This window comes from Meleagris gallopavo, chromosome 11 (genome assembly GCF_905368555.1).
Source record: "Meleagris gallopavo chromosome 11, MGAL_WU_HG_1.1, whole genome shotgun sequence".
Taxonomy (NCBI): Eukaryota; Metazoa; Chordata; class Aves; order Galliformes; family Phasianidae; genus Meleagris; species Meleagris gallopavo.
Window position 1 is genome coordinate 19000087 of NC_139414.1, and position 21686 is coordinate 19021772.

At 47.4% G+C, this 21686-nt stretch overlaps 1 protein-coding gene across 6 annotated transcripts in view; it reads left to right on the top strand.

The window, feature by feature from the left end:
• The window catches only part of TNIK (TRAF2 and NCK interacting kinase), a 139212-nt gene that overhangs the window by 18941 nt on the left and 98585 nt on the right, over positions 1 to 21686 (top strand). For all 6 annotated transcript variants that reach the window (XM_085233409.1, XM_085233411.1, XM_085233408.1 and 3 more), the window contains exon 2: positions 4541 to 4606. In XM_085233409.1, coding sequence (XP_085089535.1) covers positions 4541 to 4606 — 66 coding nt within the window. The remainder of the gene's footprint in view (positions 1 to 4540; positions 4607 to 21686) is intronic.

Sequence of the window (21686 nt, forward strand, 5' to 3'; positions counted from 1 at the left end):
GGTTTTTTTGCACTGCTTTTACTGTTGTGCAGGCTTAAAGGTATGTGTGTGCAATGGGTAGTGTTCGAAGCTCAGAAGGGTAATGTCCCCAACCTTTTCTTCTATAGCTTGATCAATATTTTGTTGGCTTGGCCTTTGCCGTCCTGCTTTGCTTGCTGTTGTCTGCAGCTATATTAGCAATCCTCACCTGGCTCGTGCAGTCCATCTTTGTATTACTCACAGGGTTGTTAACGAGAAGAGCCTTGGAGATGGAGGCAACTAGTTTGTGATTAAAAAGCAACTGTGTCTTCAAGTACTCTTCAAAGCTCTCAATTTTCCTCTAAACTGCGTGCATTTGGGGTAGCTTCCCTAAGGGAAGCGGGACCTTGTTCTGTCAAATCAGACAAGTGCTTCAATTCCTGCTGTAGAAGCCAACATAAAAAGTATGGTAAAATGAGCGAGTTAATGTGTTTTCAGAGGGAACAGCAGCCGACTTCTTAGAGCTTGAGATTTCTCAGGTCTTAATGCTTGGCAGATGTGTATGGCCTGCAACGACTTTGCTGCCTTGAAGTGTGGCTTCCCAGAGCGTGGCCGAGCTGGACATTTGGCCTTGGGAAACAAAATCTGGGCAGGTATTTAGCATGGGGGGTGAAAACTTGTTCTTTTGTTTCTTGTCCTCGTTACTCATAGCGATGTTTTTGCATAATCAGAAATGCATTCTGATTATATGCACCCATATGACAATTTCACGTATCAAATTGCACTGCTGAAGGGCTTTTCTGGCTCTCATGCATTCCTAGGAAAGTGTTTTCTCATTCTGTAAATTAACAAGCTTCCTCCCCTGGTTGGAGCCCAGTGGGGTCAGAAGCAGTGATGTTTGCCAGGCGGCTGTGTTGGTGCTTCCCAGGGCTGAAATGCCTCCTTATGACAGAGGAACTTGTCTGAGCACAGACACCTGCTCATAAAGGAGCTCCCCCGGTCTTGAGGGGCAGCAAGCAAGCCGCTTTATAAACCCATCTTTGGATCCTGAATGTGCCTGATCAGTTTAATAGCATCTCCTGCTGAGGGTGTTTTATTAGGGAGCTGTACGGCAGAGGCTCAGAGCGTCGTGCTGTTCGGGAATGTCAGTTGCATGGGCTGTATTTGTAGTGGAGATGAAAATCCTCTCCTAGTGCCACAGAGCTGCTGCAGCTCCCAGTGCCTGGGGACGCTCGTCGCGCACTGACCCGTAACGCTGTGCTGCTTTCCATTGCACTGAGCGTTTTGCTTCTCTAGGGTTACAACATTTGTTTAATGACTGGTTATCTCCATGATTTTTGGCTGGAAGTTGTCATTAGCTGTTCAGAATTGGGGGAATAAGTGCACGATGATTACAGAGGCTCTGATCTCTCATTTTCCTTCCTGTGCCTTCACAGCAATAGAAGTTTAATTGGCATGCCCATCAATTGCCCCCCATCCCCCCAGCATCTCTCCACTGTTTCCTCATATAACCCTGTCTGTTAAATACCTTCAGTGTGTGCTGGAGGGGAGGAAAGTGAGGCTCCCACAAGGAGAAGGGGCAAGCTGGGGATACAGCCTGCACAGAAATGCTTCCATCCTTCCTCTCGTGTTTGTGGGCATCCACCCAGCAGTATTTAGGAACAGATCACGGTCGATCTGCTAACTCAGTAATCTCCAGGTGAACCCTGCAGTCCTTAGCTGCCTCCTCGTGCAAAGTGTTTGGCTCCTTTGCATACGGGGCTCTTTGGGACGTGAAGGTGTAGGCAGAGCTGAGCTGCTTTATGCAGTCCTGCAGGTCTGTGCTGCGCTGAGCGGAGCCATTTTAACGAGGCGAGCGCTCCTGCTGTGAGCCCAGCTGCTGCTTGCTTCAGCTGATAAGTGCTTCAAAAAGGACGTGCGTGCTGGTGCCGGAGTTTGGATGCATTCTGCTTTATCATCTCTGTGCAGAAGTCCCTTTTCTGGCAATGCAACAGTTTTAAATACACAGTTTATTGAAATACAGTGAACATTTTTCCATGCTGTTGCTGCAGATGATTGTGCTCTCTTGCCTTGCTTTGTGTCTCACTCCGTTCTGCCACATAGATCTTGATATCACCTACTTTTATGGGAGTTAGCTCAGGAGAATTCCCCTCTGGAACACTTCATCCTGTCCTGATGCAGCTGCAGAAGCAGAGCCAGATGTGACACGGGAGTGTTTGGGTGTCAGCCTGCCCTGCCCAGAGCTCTGTGCAGCCTATGCCACGAGCGCTGCTGTGTGATTATTTCCTTTCCTATTGCAGCTGAGACATTGGGCTGGGTCCTCCGTTGCCTTGCAGAGAGCCTGAGGACTGAGCTCGCCTCTGGCCAGGATGTGCAGCTTTACCAGCACAATGCCAGGCGTTTCTGTTTGCAGTGCTTTGAATGAGTGTTCTGTCGTGCAGAGCACCTGTGCTTTGCAATGCTCAAAGCACAGTCCTATCCAGTGCTGGTTTTGTCCCTGCCTCTCTGCTCTGATCCTTTGTTATGGAGCCAAGGAGGGGGAAAGAGGACCTGTCTGCTGCTGTATGTCTCTCAGCAGAGCCTGGTGGTACTGCGATAATGCAGACGGTTTTCTGCATGATGCTCATGTAAAGCTGAAAATTATCCCTGGGTTTATCTTAAATGCTCTTCTTTTCCCCAGTTTTAAAAAGCATGACCTCTTCCAGTTTCTCTAAACTGAAAGACAAATCAATTGTATGTTTTTCCTTTTATTTGTTTTATAGTCAGTTTAAACAGCAACAGCAAAAAAACCAGGAGTCTATGTGAAGCCATGGAAACAGGCTCGTGGCAGGGGTGGTCCTGCAGCCCCTTGGAGGGTAGGAGCACGGAGCCTGGGACTGCTGCCAGTGCCGGCGTGGTATCTGCAGCACGGGCTATATTTGGTCTGGGATTACTCCTGCCTGGCCTGGATTGGTCCCCAGCCAGGGCTCCGTGCTCTGTTTCTTTCCCTTGCTAAGCTAAAAGCCCCCATTCAGTATGCTGTCCTGTTTTCCTCCCTCTGCACTCGTCAGCTGGGGCTCTGCAGGAGTGACTGGGTCCCCCAGGTCCCAAGGACAGTGCCCAGCAGCCATTGAGATGCAAAGCTCATCTCCTGCTCAGTGGAAAGGATTTCTCCCTGCCCCATCCTCTGCAGTGTGTATTCTTGGAAGGCTCTTAGCAACACGCTGCTGCTGGGCAGTGTTTGGAGCAGAGCTATCCCTTCGAGAGCCCATTGCATGGGAAAAAGCCACAGCAAGGAGGGACTGCATTGCTGGGAGGAGCAAGCACGCTCTCCTCTGCGTTCCCTACGTGTTGCTAGGGCTGTGCTGAAATTCTGCCGCTTCCTGCAGCAGAAATGCTGCTCGTTACCTTGGCAATGCCCCTGAAAAACACAAGGAATAAGCGAGGTGGGAGGATGGCCACGATGTGCGTGCCTTCACCTGGGTCCTGGGGTCTGCAGCCACACAGTGAGTGGGCCCAGATGGACCTGGGGCTGACCCAGAGATAGGGGGTACTTCTGGGTTTGGGGAGCTGCAGAAAGAGGTCGGAAAACATAACATGGAAAATGGGTCTCTTTATCAGAACTGGCCAGCTGCTTCTCTGGATGTGCTTTTCCAAGTCTCCCAATGATCTGCCCTAGGCACAGCTTTCTTCTCTCTTAATCTGCTAGTGAATATTCAAAAATAGATATACTTGTAACACTTGAAAAGCCTCTTTCAGAGTTGTTTCAGCACTGCAGAGAATAACCCTAAGGAAAGAAACTCAAAAAATAAACATCAGCTGCTGTTATTTCCCCTCCCGCCTCCTTTCTCACCCAGTTTGTTAAAACTTGGTGCACTATTGCTTCCCTTTCCCATCTGTTTTTGGGGAGAACTTCACTCGGTCATCTCCAGGTGGTGGATAGCACTTTTGGGCTCCAGCTGGACCACTTTTGTTGGGTTTTCCCCATACTGCTCTGTTTGCCCAGGCTGTGCTCAGGAGGTATGAGTGTTCAGTCCTGCAAACTGGGGAGCTGGGCATATGGGAAGAGGTGTGCAAAAGCACGGTGTGGTGTTCCTGAAACTGTGCAGTTGGGGAAAGGTGGATTCATTTACTGGTGCTGTTATTACGTGTTGAACCTCGTTTGTCAGCTGCTCACAAAGACCCAGTGTTTGACTTCCGGAGCCATAATTCATTCGGAGTTGATCCAGGCTTTGTGATGAACAAAATCTCTATTTCCATGATCTGGTGTTGTGATGCAGGGCTTCCCTCTGCTGTCTCCCAGGGAGGGCTGGTCTTCCTTCTCCTGGCAGAGCTGGTCATCTGCCAACATTCCCATGGCCAACCCCAACCCTCATTTTCCTTCCTCCTCAAACACAGCTTGGTGCAGGGATGGCTCGGCTGCATGGGGTGGATTAACAACACCCTCTCAATGTTACTGCAATGCTGCTAATCCCTGCGCTGTCGGAAAAGCTTAAACCACTCAAAACATTTGTCAGAAAAATGTTGATCTCTTTGTAGAACGCTTATTTTTGAACAAGTCAAAGTATGGCTTATTAAATGTTCTTTCTTTCTTTTCTCCTAGGATCCTGCAGGAATCTTTGAGTTGGTGGAGCTTGTTGGCAATGGCACATATGGGCAGGTGTATAAGGTAAGGCTACACTGATGTCTGAACCGGGCTCCTTGGCCATGTGTTGAACGTGGAGCATCCCAGCGCATCAGGCTGGTGAGGTTCTACCACATTCAGGCCTATCTAGAACCCCTGCTGGACTTTGGCTTTTTGGTTGTATGCTCAAGTACTGTGCATCTCATGGAGCTCCTGTTAGTTCTGAAACTGCTGCTAAAATAAAGAATTGCTTTTTTTTTTTTTTTTTTTTTTTCCCCTTCCCTCTCCCCCAGTTGATTATGTGATGAAGGGGGAGTGAGGAGTCTGTGGTATAATAGATAAATCTGGGTCTCTTCTGAAGAGCTGTATTATGGCCACGGGAGCCTGCCAAAGGAAGGGGCTAGCACTCATGAGAGTTGCAGCCAAACCTGCTGCTCAGAAGGCTTGCTTTAAAACCTGTGCAAATGTCAGTAAACAGTGCTCCAAATGGAAGTATAAAGGAGAACAGAATTATGAACACATGCATGAGCTTCTTTCCAAAAATGTTTGAAGTGTCCATCTTTTTCTGAAGTACCTCACCTGCTCTTCTCACAAGCACCTTCTAGCTTGAAGGATTTCCAGTATTTGTCATCTTGATCGTATTCTACTGTGGATGATGATTACGAGATTGGGAAGGGTTGAATTATTTCTAAGTCTGGGCTTACCTATGGTGGTAATTCCATGGTGGAATTTGCCGAGCGTTTTGGATCTGCTGGCGGACAATAACTCCATGGGCTCCATTCTCCAAAGGGTTCTGTACATGGGAGCACTGATCTGTGTATATGTGCACGTGTGTTCACACAGATCCCATTTGCCTGCCTTTTGACAGTAGAAACGAATACATTCACGTACTCTCACCGGGTCAGTGTGAAAGCACTTGCCTGTCGTGCAGTGAAAGACAGTGAGCTGTCCCTAATGAAGAGAAGAAGGGTGCTTGGAAAGCTACCTGTCAGGAGATATTTGTTCTGAATCCTGGTTTCCCCATCCTCCCGCTGCCGTAGGCTAATTCCATCAATTCCACAATAGAAGAATTGAAGTGAACCGAGGATGAACTGAAACTTCTGGAGTTGAAAATGGGTGAATTTTTCAAACTAGAATAAGTTTAAAGCCAAACAGAACTTCCCTCCAAACCCCTTCTTACCAAGGTTACGTTCCAGGAGCCTTCCCCTCGGCATTGTGCTGCTGTTGTTTTTCTCTGGGAGGACGATGGTGTCTGTGTTCCCATTGTTCTCACTGCAGGAGTTGGTCTCAGAGCTGTTTTTCTTTTCAGCTGCCCAAATAATGGTAGAGTGTGACCTAATTTTAACTTGTGCATATTTCTAACAATCAGTGGAAACTATGCACCTTTAACGGCCTTTTGAAAGCGTCGTGTTTTTGTGGAAAGCTGAAAAGGGAAATAAACTATCTGATGCTCTGCTCTTTGCACAGCTCCGCTGTGCGTGCTTCCTGTTGCAGTGTTTGCCTTTTTCCAGTGTGCCTATGTGAGATCTTAAAGTGGGGGAAGAACCATGCAGAAGCATTCAGCTGTAGCACTTGGGGAGGGAATATATTCTGAACGCTTTGGTGTTTCTTTTTTTTCCCTCTGTGTGAAGCAAATCCTTCCTCCTACTGCCTTTAACTAGCTGGAACAATCAGATTGTGCTCGGCGTGATCCACTCGCTGGTGGTGCCAGACAGGATGGTGATGGGGAGGGGGAAAGCTGCTGTCCAAACCCAGTTACTAAGTATTGAGGTATGAATTCAGGCTAAGGCTGAGCTCAGAGTTCTCTGAAATGGAAGTCTTGGAGTAATATCCACTTTATAAACAAAAGGAGACTTTGATATAAAGCACACATAACTGTTTATGGTGTCCCACCCTAAAACCTAGTACAGAAATAAGATCTCTGCGATTCTTTTCCTCCAGATACCACTGCTGTATTTATCTCTTAAAGCAAAACAAATGGAACAGCTTTCGAGACACTTAAACCTTCTGGCTCCCTTGTAAAAACAAAAAAACCCACAAAAAAACAAACAAACAAACAAACAAAAAAACCTACAAACAAAAAACAAAACAAAAACCACTTCTGAGGTCACACTTACCTGGGAGTTGTATCTGCTGTAACCAGATGCTGTAACTGGAAGATTGTCTCACAGCCATTTTAAACCCTTCTCAGTCAGATCTGGGGTTTCCCCACCTCTCTGTAGATGTATGTTTGCCTCTGGTCACGTTACAGACGTGGAAAAAGCAGCTCACTGCAGTGCTCACTCTGCTGTGAGGAAAGCAGCTCTGCCTTGGGGACAGCAGCAAGGTGTTGGCTCCAGGCAGTGAGAGCACACTGCAGGGTTGTGATTGTGGTGGAGGTGTCCTCAGCCAGTCTGCCTGCCCGGGAGCCAGAGCCCAGCTTTGGGCAGCATGGCATGGAATCCTCCTGTTTGCATTGATAAAATGTGTGGTTATAGCCTTCTGATAGCAGAGTGATAGTATAGGTCCTGAGAAATGACTCTTAGGAGAGCAGCAAGAACAGCTGGGGAGCAGCAGCACAAGAGGCTGCTCTGAAGAACTGCATTTTGGTTTGCTTTGTTTCCTTCTCTGCTCCACCAGCCCTCGCTGCTCCTTCTGTGCAGGGTGGCCATGCTTTCTGAGGGAGGTGAGGAAAGCCATGGCAGGGGACTTCTCATAGCAGCAGCCTGGCCCAGGAGTGCCACAGGAGAGACTTCAGAGCCACGAGTGTTTCACAACTTCTGGTTTGCTGTAGGTCCCTTACAGTGTCAAGCTGAAGCATCTTTTTTTCCCTTGGATCACGTGAGGCAGGCACAGTGCACCAGACTACTAATCTCTCAGACTATTAATTAATTTGAGACGTTGCCTCTAGAATATCCGGGATGGTAATTCCGTATGGTGCCTGTTGATGGATGACTTCCAACTGTCACATCCTGTGGGCAGCTTAGAGGTCAATGCTAGTAAAGCTGTTTGGAGTCCCCAACGTTTGATGCATGGGAGAGGCTGCAGGGCCCTCAGGCTGGACCATGAGGAGGTCATTATGGTGCCATCAGGTAGCCAAGCAGGATTTTGGATTTTCAAGCCAGCTTTTCTTTACTCAGGACTGCAAGGGAAGAGAGAGAGAAAAAGTTCCTTGCTGGCTGCTTGGCACTCCCTTGAGAGTAGTTTTGTTTTTGTTGTGTGGAGAGATGGTGCTGGTTTTTTTCCCTGATTGAACTGGAAGCTTTGCTTGATTTTCTAGTCACCCTGCATCTAATTGCCCAGACCGTGGACTGTATTTGTTACGAGACCGAGAGCTCCAGTGTAAGGCATGGTTGCTCTATGGGATTTTTGTGCTGGGATTTTTTTGTTAATGTTTAGAGAAGTGACTGATGGGAGTAGTGCACGTTGGATGTAGGGGATGAAGCCATTGCCTTGCTGTTTTTTAGCACGTAGATGATGACTGGAAGCAAAATGATAGACACAGAAGTTGCTGAAAGTTTTGATAAGGCTTTAGAGTATTATTAGAGAAGGCTTCTTTTATTGCAGAGTATTATTACCATCTATCTCCATTTTGCATTAAATAGCAAACAAAAAGTCCTTAAATACAGTGCATACTTAGATTGCCTGGGTAAAACACATTGTCAGGGCTGCAACTGCTAGCTCCAGTGAGCATGGAAACAAAACCAGGTTACTCAGAAGCACCATCCGGATTGCTCAAGACCAGGTGAAAATAGCACTTGTGCACTGAGTACGTTACCAATGAAGCTGTCCCCCATGGTGTTAGGCACTTGTTTTGGTGGCTCTGGGAGTCAGCCTGTGGCAGGGGTGGGAGGCTGGGAGCAAATCCATGCACAACATAATGGGTGGTGAAGCAGTGGCACAGGTTGCACAAAGAGGTGGTGGATGCCCCATCCCAGAGGATGTTCAAGGTCAGGTTGGACAGGGCTCTGAGCACCTGGTTGAGCTGTGATATCCCTATTTGTTGCAGTGGGGTTGGACCCTGTAGCCTTTGAAGGTCCCTTGCAACTCGCATGATTCTATTATGCTATGATTCTATGATCACTTGGCTGATGCAAGTCTTCTCAGTACTAAAAGAAATTGGAAAGTAGGTCAGGTGGTAACCATCAGCATTCTCATCTCACATAGTTTCCCAGCGTTGAACAGGGAGATAAATGATGCCAAGATTATATGCTTGCGTGCTGCTTCCCCACCCCAGCAGGACAATGCTCAGCAGTGCTGCTGGCTTTGAGATTCTGCTCTCACTTACAGCGTTAGCAAAGCTTAATCTTACCAAGTGCAGGATTCAGTGCTCTGGGCCAACCCCATAGCCACACAGTAACTATTGATTGTTTAATTAGCTGGTAAATGCCACATAATCACTACGCCATTACACAGCATCATTCTGCACTCTAACATAGGCACATGGGATGTGTGTGCTGCTGGTCCCTGAGCGTGTTCCTCTGCTGTCATGGGAGTGGTGTTGGGGTGTCACCAGCCACCAGGTGAAGAGAATGACACTGTTTTTCCAATTGCTCTCCACTATGCTATGTTCTGTACGTCTGGGGTATGGCATATGGGAAAAGATGTTGAGGAAGTGCAGTGGTTGGCAGCCCTGCCTGTGGCAGGGGGTTTGGAATTTAGGTAGTCTTTGGGGTCCCTTTCAACCCAAGCCATTCTATGGTTCTATGAGATGTATCCCAAGGTCTTCTGTTGGGGCTTTGTGTTTGTTACCCAGCTCCTGTCTGTCTGAAGCCAGTACCAGTTCACCTGGAGGCAAACCCCCAGGTGGTGAAGATGTTGAGGAGCGTGGGAATGCGAAAGCAAACGAAGAATCTGAAATTCCAGCAGCCACCTGTGGCTGCCTCCTGGTGATGGCATCCCTGAGTCTGCAGGTGCAGAATGAACCTGGATAATGTAGTCCTGCCATCTCTGGTGCTGTTCACCTGCTTCCTTAGCAGCCAGCACCTTGGCCTGTGTCCTGCTGCTGGATAGGTAGCGGGTGGATATGCTAAAGATAGGGAAAGATTTCTTTCTTTGTTTTATGTTTATTTTCAATGGGAGGTATGAGAGAATAACTCCTGCGCAGGCTTGTGCAGTGTTCAGCCTGCCCGTGGTCTGGCTCAGCCCTGGTGGGAACAGAGACTCTGCGGGTTCCCAGGTCATTATTAGCAGTTCAAATAATTAGCTTGTGTCAAGAATGACATTAATTGTTTTTAATAATTGGTTGTTTTATTGTCTCTCTTTCTGAAAGACTGATGGTCAATAGTTTGATAATTAATCACTGTTGCTTTTAGCCCAGTGGAAGAAGTTACCATGCTGCACGAAATTATTATTTCCCGCAGATTGTTGCTCTGAAGAATTAATCTTAGCTGTGTACACACAGCCATTGTAGCTGGAGGCTGACTGCTGTGCCTTGCTAGAAGCCCTGCTGCCTGCAGGGCCTGTGTGCTGCTGCTGCCCCGACCCATCTCAGTCCCTGTCACTATCTCTGACCTGTGGCAGCCAGCCTTTGCATTTGGAGGAGCATCTTAAGCATTTCACTTCTCCTGCCTTCTTGTTGGTTTATACAATGACTAAGTGTTCCTTGAGCCAGATGCGTTCTTCTAGTGCCATTTCCGTGGCTGTGGGTCGCTTCCAATTCCCAATTTCTTCTTCAGAGGTGACATTTGCTGCATGGCACAACAGGCTGCAGGCGTAACCTCATGGACGTACGCCTGTATCCACCCCACGGCGTGGTCTGATGGATGCTGCAGGCTGAGGCCCTCTGCTTGGCTCGCTCCCCTGCGTTCTGGATAATACAAGTCCAAGGTGGGGTTGGTGTGGGGGATGCTGCCCCACGAGGTACCCCTGGGTCCTCAAGGTCGCTCGAGGGCTGTGTGAATGTGAGTGGATTTATGAGACTTACAAGCTGCTTTATAATCCTTCCATATTAGCAGGCCAGCATTACGCACTAAGCCATTGCTTCCTCCAGGCCGGCCCCCTGCATGGCGCAGAGCTCTGCCCAGCAGGCTTTGTGCTGCTCGTGGGGCTGCTGGTTTGCAGGCTTCTGTACGTTTGTATTGCTTCTCAGGGGAACAGGCCAGGGCTGGGCTGGCATGCTGCTGCACCACACTGGCTTTATCAAGGGAGAGCTGGCGACCTCAGCTTATCAGATTCCTTGTGATGTTAGCTTATCTCTAGAGGAGATGATCTTTCCCTTGCTGACTCAAATGCTGCGTGTGTTTGTGTGTTTCTGAAATGTGGACTTGTGTTGGGTTCGCAAGGAAGTCTGAACTGGAAAATGATGTTTCATGTAAAAAAAAAAAAAAAAAAAAAATTAAAAAAAAAAAAAAAGAGCTTTGTTACCAGAGCAACTGGTACACGGTGTGCTGCTTGGTTCTCTGAACACACAGAGCACCCTCAGCCCGCCCTCCCCCCAAGAAGCCAGCCCACACACACCTACGTGCCAATATGTCACACTCACTTCTCTGCCTGCTGAATAATGCAAGGGAAAGGTGCTTTTTACATTTCAGCCCTACGGAGCGCGGATTACAAAAGGTGATTAAAAATGTTCCTGAATTAATTTCTCATCTCCCTTTTAATCTTGATTCCCTCGCCCCCTCTGCAGCCTGCAGTGGGAAGGGCAGCTGGGGGGCTGGAGCTGCCCCGTGTCTCTGCAGGGACGCCTGGGCACGCTCCTTGCATTGCTGCGTGCTCTGCTTCTGCAAACACTGCGCAGTCCTGCAAGACAAAATATCTGCAGTGGCACAGGGGGGAAGACAGCTGCCTTTGGAAATGCTAAACAAAGCCAACAGTGTGCTGCCGAGGGCAGGGATGTGGTGGTCGGTATGGCAGTGCTGTTTGGGTGGGTGCAGCAGGAGGGAGAGCAGAGCCCTCTGCTTGCCCTGTTGGGGTTAAAGGATGCAGGCACCACTCTGCAAAGCTCGCAGACAGCCCATTTCTAGTACCATCTTCTGTCCCTCAAGAACTACTGGTCTAAGAGCTCAGACCTGTTGTTGGGTTTTCTGTGGGGCAGCCCAGTTACCAGGGCATTATTGCTGACCATAGGGCACCTGATGATGGAGCAGTGCTGGTGGATGTGTTTGATGCAGGTGGGGCCTCCCAAAAGCAGAAAATAGGTGGCTTCTCACGCTTGGGGGCATGCATTGCCCTCCTGTTCAGGAGGGATGGCTTCATGCCCTGCAGCTTTTGATGCTCTGATCACCATAATGCAGGACGTTGTAACAGCACGACCATGGCCAGTGGGTGAGGTTTGTTTGTTGCAAGGCTCGAGTGCGTTGCTGAAGAATGTCCTGTTAGAATAAGCTGATCTGATGCCCTATAGGGAGGTGAATTTGGGGGTCTTGCTGCATTCAGAGGCTGGTGCATGCTGGTTTGTTATTGTTGTTGACTTGTTCATAATATGTAATGAATATCAGGTTGGTGTTGGTGCTGGGAGGTGGTCTATTGCTCCCAGCTCTGGAGCTGCCACATGCAGCTGAAAGGGCAGCAGAATACTTTTTGGAAAGCTTGGAGCACGTGAGGTGCAGAATCTGAGCACTGGCTCATGCTGCATGTTTGAGGCTTTCATGGTTGTTGGAGTGCTTATCTCCAGAGATGTTTCTCGCCTGTCATTTTTTGCATCTTTTCAGATTTTGATGCAGTCTGTCTTGCAGCTGACTCTGAGGGCCTGAAGGAAAGTGATGCCAAAGGGCATCCAGCTGGAGCTCAGCATCTTCTCCTTCACCACAGCAAGAAGCATGGCTCTCAGCATCCCCAGCCTATTCTTAGCTTTACCTGGGAAGCCCTTTACGCTAATTACTTAAAGATGGAAAGTGCCAAGCAAACAAAGCCTTCTTCCAAATGCTGTGTATTACTGCTTTTTTTTCCTTCTTTCCTCACCCCTCAAGCTGCAAGAATGGCAGCTTGCTACTATCTGTTTTTCATTGTTTAGGTCATTTTCCTTCTCTCTGCTGATTCAGGCAGCGTCGCACAACTCAGCCAAGAGCTAGGTTTGGGCAAAGGTTTGGTCTAGAAAGGATGGGATTGCAAGATGCTCCTGTCTTTTTATGTACAGAATACAGACCTCCCACTGTCTCACTGTACTGGAATGACTTTGCTCTTAGGAATGAGTGTTGGGTACATTTTTTTCTTCCTGCATAGCTTTAGTTTTCTGAGCAGAAGGAATGTGAAGTGCGGGATGCATCCAGTAGAGTCAGCTGTGCCCACAAGTCTGCACAGGATCACGTATTGAGGTGCTGAGTGAGCGTTCTATTAGTGTGGATTTCCACTTGTGTGTGGTGTTTGGAAGGAAGGGCTGTAGGAGCCTCCCAGGTTGCTGGGTTCACATCAGTTGTGTGGTTGGGAGATGTCATGGTTGAGCAGCATTGGCTCCAGCTCAGCCTCCGCAGTGCTCTCATCCTACAATAAACCTCAGGCCTTTCCTTGGCAGGTGGAACTGCCTGTACTGACGCAGGGCCTGAGAGAAGTTGTCCAGCCTTCCCTGCCCTGGCGGAGCCTCTCTGATGCAGCCAGGGTGGGTGTGATGCTGCGCACCCCAGGTGGGTGGTGTGAGCCCTGTGTTCCCTTCTTCACCCTCTGCAGCAGCCCCTGCTGTTTCATTGAGCATTTGCAAACTGTGCAGGCGAGTTTGCAACATGAATAACCTTCTGCAGATAATTTTTTTAATCCACTTTAAGACTGGATCTGAGAGCAAGCATTACTTGAAGTGACCTCTGTGTGCGGGGGCAGAGAGGGCAGGGAGCTAATCCAGCACAGTACGTTCGGAAACGGGAACTGCGAGGGGGGAGGGCTGCATAAAGGATAAAAATTGGATTTTGGATTGCCATAGTTAATTTTTCAGAAGTGCCCACAGCCCCAGTCTGGAAGCTGTGCTGCCTTTGTTGGCTCTCCATGGGTGCCTTATCTGGACCAGCCCTGTTAGTGCAGCACAATGGAGGTGATGCTTTGCCCCCGCTGCAGGGAGCGGGCAGTGCCACACACCACTCCTTTGCCATTGCATTTCAGTGGATGTTTTTGTGCAGGATGGGATTTTTTTTTTTTTTTTAATAAGTCTAGCTATTGAATTCCAAATAAAAACAAATAGTGTTAGCTCGTTACAGTTCTTCTATTCCCTTGAGAAATAGTTATTAACAGGGTCAGTGTGAGGAAACATAATTTATGTTTGTCTGCATAGCATCTAGATCAAATCAGAACGGGCTTTGTACTGTGAAACTGCTACGTTAAAAGAAAACAACAACAACGAAAAACTTGTGGGTGCTTCCTTATTAGCTAAAAGGTGTGATTCTTTTCTTACAGGTTAGCATTGTGTTTTCCTTGAAACAACTGCAGTGCAGTTGGACTGTGAGCTCCAGAGTGGTTCCTCCAGCTGGGCAAGCAATCGAGGGTGTCTTCAGGGATCCTCAAGGGGATGTGGTGCAGGGTGACCTATGGTGACAGAGAGTGCAGGGGACATGCTGGGGAGACACCATCGCCTGTCTTGCCAGGGCCTGTGGGCTTAGCACTGTGTTGGCAGGAGCGAGAAGTGGTCTGGCAGGCACTTACTCCCCCATTTATTCTTTTTTGGTGCTTTCCATCCCGGTTTGAAAAGATGGCAAATCTTGCAGCTGATAAGTCTTTTTGCTAATACTTTCCTTGGTGTTGCAATTTGTCCCTGAGCAAAATCGTTAGTTGGGAATATGATGCCTCATTAAGTACCTAACTTGAGCATTCCGAAGTCTCTGGCCAACCTCCTTCCTCGCAGCCTGGTAGATAAAAACGTCTGTAGTTTGAAGCTGTTACGGGCAACATGAAAGGCTGGAAATATATCTTTGTTTTATGGAAGAAGAAATTTGCGTGGAGACAGCAATTTGTGTTTAATACAAATTGCACATGCAGCTGGACTTGCTGTTAGCCTCCCTTCATAAGAGCAGTAGTTGATACAGCCAGAGCAGACAGAAGGGTGGAAGTGCCTTCGTGTTGCCGGGCTTTGGGGATCTTCTCTTCTGCACTTCAATTCAGCAGATCCAGGATTGAGGCCAAAGCCTTTCTTCTGTACATAACTTGTAGAAAGACAGCCAGTTCAGCAGAATTTCTGTGAATAGCCTGCTCCAGATGAATTGTGCATCTGAATGCCGATAAGGCTAACTCAAGGGGTAGTTTGCAAAAGAAAATTGAAATCTTACGTTAGAAGAGCAAGCATCTGAAATGGAACACAGCATTGCAGTTCTGGGCTTTTAAAAAAGTGTTTTCACTGTAGTCACGGAACTGCCTTGGAATGAAAAAAAAACGAAGTTGTGACCCATGGTGTGGAGATGCCTCATCCAGCCCTACCAGTTGCACAGTTACTTGAAGTCCTGCAGCAGCCACCCAGTGAGCGCATCCTTCAAAAGTCATCTGAGAGCAGTGGTTGTTTTCATTGACAAAGAACAGCATCTGTTGGGATAGAGAAGCTGTGGCACTTGGATGTGCTCAGAAGCTCTTCAGGCATGATGAGCTGCAGTGCCAGGCTGTAGTGGGATGGAGGTGGCCTTGGTGATGTTGCAGAGCAACCTCATCCCCAGAGTTAACCAGCAGCTGTGTTTGGATCCAAGGTCTTGTCTGTCCTTGCGAAGCCAGCACTGCCAGGGCCTGCTGTTGTTCCTTTACGCTGGCTGCCATGCATCTCCTTGGGTGTTAAATGGATTTGCATGCACGCCGTTACGCTTGCATGCCAGATTGTGCAGGGCATGGGAGTTTTGGATTACAGACTTTTGCTTGCAGGAATGCAGCGGGGATCTGGGGAGAGGCTTGCTCTCAAATGATGTGTTTCTCATCAGGCAGGTTGTCTTTGGCTGGTTTGGTTTTTGTGAGTTGTTTGCAGAGTGCTTTGCTGGAAACCGTACCCCACTCACTTGTTTGCCAGGTTAGCATGCACTGTGCACCTGAATTGTAGCCTAGAAGGGCTAACATGAGTTTTTTTGTTGGTTTCTTTTTTTGTTGTTGTTTTTGCATCTGTCTATCGCTGAAATTTGGCATAGCCGAGGAAATTTGTTGTCTCTTTGAGTGCCTCCACACTTCGAGTGCTGGTTTTTGTTTTCCGATTGGTGACCATTCACAGCCTATTTCAGAAGGCACTTGAGAAGAAATAAGCTAATTATATCATTTAATAAAAGATGTGAGAGTACCAATTTAGGGAACGGTGGTGCAGTGTGGAGAAGCTGGGTCTGAAGAATGTGATTTGTGTTGCACAGGAGATATTAATCACATCAGCTCCCAGGAGACGGGTCTGCCAGGAGGGCAGTTATGTTGGATGCACTGCTCATACTGAAATTAGGCTGTGTACAAGAACCAGTTGAAGCAGAAGAAAAGATTTCTAACCAAAGGGATCAATAACTTGAAAGCATTTACATTCAAAATCAGAAAAATGAAAGCAGTTATAGGCAGGGAGAGCGTATTAATAAAGAAAAACAAGTATTTGTTACCGCTGGTGTGAAATGAGGTAATTTAAGAGAAGTGCTCTCAGTGCCTTTTGTCACAGATGATGGCCTTTGTTAGATTCCCAAGCAAAATGGAGCTTGCGACTTTCAGGGTTCTCAGATGATCAAAATACCGCGGGGCAGTCTGATCGTATAATACTTCACTGGAATGAGGTCATCAATAACTTCTGCCTGGGTGTGATTTACACAGTTGTCAGTGTCTGAATTGCTGTAATATGTCTCTGCCTGAACAGAAATGCTGCATTTGGAGGAAAAAAACTTAAAGCAGCAGCTCGCTGGGTAGCTGGCTCTCTACTAATAACGGATACAGAAGAGTGATGACTTGTGATCCATTCAAATAGAAATGCCCAGTGTCTAGAACTAGAGGCATGGAAGCTGTTACAAGGTCAAGCAGTTGTACTTTAAGGAGATACCTGGTAAATATTGTCAGCTGCAGATAACACATCTGCAACATCGTGGAAAGTACATTTGAAATTAAGATTAAAGGTGCTTGTGTTCATACAGAGAGGGGGAAAAAGAAGATAGAGGCAAAGTCAGAAGAAAGAGGATTAGCTTTTGGTAGGTGATAGATGGTAACTCTTGCAAGGAAGAAATTTAAGCAGCAAAGTGCTCAGTGACCTGCGGAATTATTAGAGATTTCTGTAGTTGCTTCCATCTACAGATTTTGAACAACTCTAAATCATTTTGTTTTGAACCTCTCTCTCCACCCCATTCATCTATACATGCACACTGTCTTCTGCTGCTTGATAATACAGTCCAGGAATCCAAAGACCAGAGGTCTTGGTCATCCACACTCATAAAGTCTGCTCTAATTTTAGATGCTCCAGTTTAAGTGGAGGCAGAAAAGGGACCTGACCTTCAGCAGTGCTGCCAGGCCCCTTCGTTGGCTGGCATACTCTGCAGGTCAGGGTGCTGGGAGCTTCTGAAAATGAAGACCTCACCTCTCGGTAGATGTTTGCAAATATCTGCTGCAGTGATGGGGCAGAAGGCTTTGCTGGAGGTCCTGCAGTGAGTTTGCGAGAGAAACTGGATCTCTTGGTTCTTGAGTATGAACCAGAAATAACATTTCTTAATATTACAAAGAGGAAGATACTGGATGTGTGTCAATCCCACCATGCTGAGAATGCGTTTGTGAAAGTACATTTTGGCTGCAGTCTCTCCAAAGAGAAGGACCTGACCCTTTATTGCCACGGCAAAGGCTTCAGATGTGTGAAACCTGGCTTCCTAATTCCAGCTTAGTGATCCCAAAGGAAAATACCTCCCTTGATGCAGAACAAGGAAGGCCCATGTGCACATAAGGTCCTTTGGACCTGATGTTTCTCTTCTGCCTAGGGAGATCACCACAACCAAAGAAAACCTGTGGTTTTCCATTCAGATCGGCCTATTCAATGCAGATCTTTCCTGCGGAAACATCCAAGAAGTCTGGGGCTTGTTCTGTAGTGGAAGACAAATATGTTTGCAAATCTCAGGTGTTCTGGGCAGCTGCCAGTAGTGTCCTGGGGTTGCCCATGTGTGTTTCCTCTGCAGCAAGGCACGTGGTGACACTGGGTTTCTCTGCTCTGTAGGTACCTGAGTAGCTGGAGACCTCACTGATGCCTGGAACGTAGCTGACCATTCATTTTGCTAGCAGAAAATGAAGATTAACCTTGAGATCAGCAGACTACAGTTAAGATAGGATAAAAATAGACTCAGAGGCTGGAAAGGAGGAATATTACATTTTAAATTTAAAGATTATGTACGTGGTACTGATGTACCAGGCCTGATCCTGAGCTTGTGGAGGCTTTACCTGCATAAGGATATACAGCCCACAGTGACTTTCCATGTATGCATCCACTGATCTGCCCAAACTAGTTTTATCAAAGGAGCATTTTTAATCTAAAGCAAGCATCAGAAAAGTAAGCTAGTATGGTTTTCAGGGTTCTGTTGCAAAATTTTTTCTGGATTCCTTGGCACTTGCTTATTAATGAAGCGTTTGTTCTGTTTGCTTAAAACCCTCCCAGCTGCTAGCATATGTGCGCTATGCAAATTATTTTTGGGCTGGTTAAATACTGTTTTTCTAGGAAGGGGAATAACTGAAATTGGTAGAGAAAAATGAGTAACATTAACCCTCTGTAGGCTGTTCCTCATTAATTGTTTTGACCGTTGGGCTCTCGTGGTGGAATTGCGTGCTTTGCTGTCATTAGCAGGCTGGAGGAGCCTGACAGCAATTTGGGACCTCTGCTTGAATAGTCACATACCCCAAATGCTTACTTGGGTGGCAGTGGCCCAGAAAACTGCCAACATCCTAATTAACACACTTTTTCAATGGACAATATTAATATTCATACTATTATACTGTAAAATGAGTAATTTGAATAGACAGAATGTCTTGCACTCTCTTGATCTCTTGTGGATTAACCTACAAAAGGCCATTGGCACTCATTCTTTCAGGCCTTAAAGGGTATGAAGGCTTCTGATGAAGTCGTATGAAGCAGAGGTACCTAAAAATGGGTAGAAATGTAACACGTTTGATAGGAATGTTGATATTTTGTTAGAGCAGCTACTGAGATGTGAAGGAAAACACTTGTAATAGTTGAGCACCTCAGAATGATGGAGGAGGAAGGCAGCGCTCCGGGGTGACTGGTCCTACAGCATCCATCTGAATGATGTCAGCTGAGCTGCAGTAATGGAGAGGTCCCCCAGCTGAGCCGGGGCTTAGAGAGCGGTGCTGAAAGGGAGAAGGCAGATATATGTTTGACTGGAAAACAAAAGGCTTGGAAGGCCAGTCATGTTTTATTGATGCCCACCATTAGGGGCTACCGCAAGATGTAGTGCCGATTCTAGCAGAAGAAATGGAAGTGCAGCAACTCCTGCAAAGGAAAACAGATTCCCCAGGAGGAGAAAGTGGAGGCAGCGCTGAAGTAGAAAACAGTGTATTTAACAAATAGACTAAGGGAGGTGAGGGTTGCAGGGTATGCCCAAATAAGCACCTACTAATTTGCCGATGGATCCAGATTACTGCGTTTACCTGAGATCTGTGCCCAACGAAGGCATGAACTATCCCTTAACCAACACCTCCATCCCATCTCTTCTAAGATGCAGTTGACCTTGAGTCCTTGGGAAAGGAGAAATTGGCTTCAGGGTAAATATCGAGGAGAAGCAGCTACCGAAAGGACGACGACACAGCACATCTGAAGCTCAGCATTCAACATTGAGCAGGTCTGGCCCTCCCTGCCCCTGGCTGTGCGAAGCAAACTTCCCAGCAGCTCCGTCCTCTGAGGAATCTCTGTGGGTGCAAACAGGAGCAGTGCAAAGGAGAGGGGCCCGCTGGGTAGCAGCAGGTCTGGCTGTGGTCCCTGCAAGGTTTTGGATGCTGCACGTCAGTCTGTCTTCAGCAGCAGAGGAGAGGATGGAGAAGCCTACCTGAATGCTAACAAATGATATTGTGTCTCAAAAATGCTCTGCTAGGGCTCAGCCGGGGAATGAGACCATGTTTAACAGAACCAAGGGGATCCTTTGAAGAAGTGATCAAAGCAGCTGAGCGAGCTGGCAGCTGCTGACGTGGGTTACACGGGCTCGGGTGGTTCTGGTAGTGTCCCACAGCCCATGTATTGGTGTGGGCTGGCACTGGGTGAGCTGGGTGTGACTGCTGGCCGTGCTGTGTCAAGCTCTGGTGTGTTGGCGTTGCAGATGTGGTGAGTCCTGTGTAAACTCTGAGCGTGGACATGCCTTTGTCTGTAAATACTGACTCTATGGTACTTCAAGAAAAACACAGTCAGGTGCTCCCATCCATCCTGTGTGTGTTTTCCCATAGATACCGGCCACAGTGGGGGCAGTCAGTCTTGCTTGCTCCATGAGCTTGATTTAATTAAAAAGATGTATATTATTATTAAGATGAAATGTCAAGAAAAATAATGTTTAAACCTATGCCAGAGGTTATGGCACAAAGGAATCCACCAGCGAGGTTTGAGACATCAGGCTGCCTTTGCCCAGGAGATAATGGAAAAATTAGAGGCTTTTAGAGCCTGGGTCACTGTCTGACTCAAATGCTAAAATCCTGCTTCATTACCGCAGCTCTGAGAGAGTGAGTGAGCCCCCTGAAAGGACTTTCTGTGAGCAAACGAGTGGAAAGTAACAAGGCTTTGTGGTGTCCTGGGACTGCAGCCCAGGTGGCCGTGGGGCAGCATCCCCACCTGCCTTGGCTTTTGCTCTCCATCTCTTTGGGCAGAAACTATTTTGGCTTAACAGCAGGGCAGTTGGGTGGGAGGCAGGAGAGCAGGGCAGCGCTGGCCCAGCACTGTGACTCACCGGCTGCTCCTCTCCTGGTGTGCAGTGCTGCAGCATCACTGCTCTTTTGTCATTACTGCCTCAGTCTCCAGGCTCAAGCTGATTAGAATTTCCCTGGAAATTTTTTTCCCCCTTTACAAGAAAGACGTTTTCTGCAGGATGCTTTGCTTTGGTGCTGGAGGAAGAAAAAAACTCTTCTAATCCCAGATGTTCAGTATGATGGTTTCCTGATAGAAAGAACTTTTAAAAATATACATATATGTGCGTGTGTGTATTTTCTCCTTTCTATTTATTGGGGTTTTTGTTCTGTTTTTTTTTTTTTGTTTTTTTTTTTTTGAAGGGGGCTTGCTGTGGGATGTGTACGTACTTGTGATCGTGGTCTTGGAGACGTGCACTGTTCTTTGATTTGTTTGCTTTTAATGGGGTCTCTGTAGAGTGAGCTGCTCATTAGCCAGCCGGCTGTTGGACCTTGACACAAGGACACTTAATGAGAGGTCTTCCAGGCACCCCTTTTTCAGCTGAATGTCTTTTCCTGCCTGTGCCATGGCCCAAGATCAGACACTGGTGAGGAATGCAGGAGCACCCTTTGCAGGGCCTGCTGCTGGGCGGCACACATGGAGGTAATGACGCCCTTATCTGCCTGCCTCCGTGGGACTCAGGAGTGCAGAAATGAACTGCTTTATCCTCATTTCTGTTATTTCAGCAGATTCTTCTGACTTCCTCAGGGCCTGTAAGCAATCCACGCCCATCTACAGCACTGCTGTGGAGCTTGGGATGGGCCAGGCACTAGAATATGGTGGGGGCTGCATTGCCTACAACAGTTAACTTCCTTCATTCCCACCTTCCTTCAGCACTGAGGCAGCTTTTGCATTCATACCTGTTTTCTTCCCGTGTTGCTGTGAGATTCGTGCCAATGGAGAATGCCTGGAGCAGAAATGTGTTTTCATATCCCTTGAAGCTGAAAGCCATAAAGAACAGAACGACTTTAATGAACAGACCTTGCAGAATCACCACCTTGAAGCTCTAGCTGCTCATGTGAATCAAAACCTGCTGAAAGTAGGTCATATAGTAAAAATGAATTAGATTTACTTCACATTTTATTGACTCTACTGGTTTTTCATTCATAGAGGCTTATATCAGGAGTGTGTCTTTTAACCCTCAGCTTGGGTAAAAAGGGCAGATTCTGTTCTTCATTCTCACCCTTTTAGCTTGCGTGATTGAGGTTTCAGGGATATGATGGATGCATTTCCCCTTTCCCTGTTTATTCTCTTGTTCTCCATTAAAGAACTTAAGCAGTGACCAGATTCTCATGGTGGGGATGGGGATGAATGCCCCCCATCCCAGGACTGCTGATGTTGCTGTGGCACACCTGGCTGGGCGCAGTCTGACTGCAGAAATTTGTG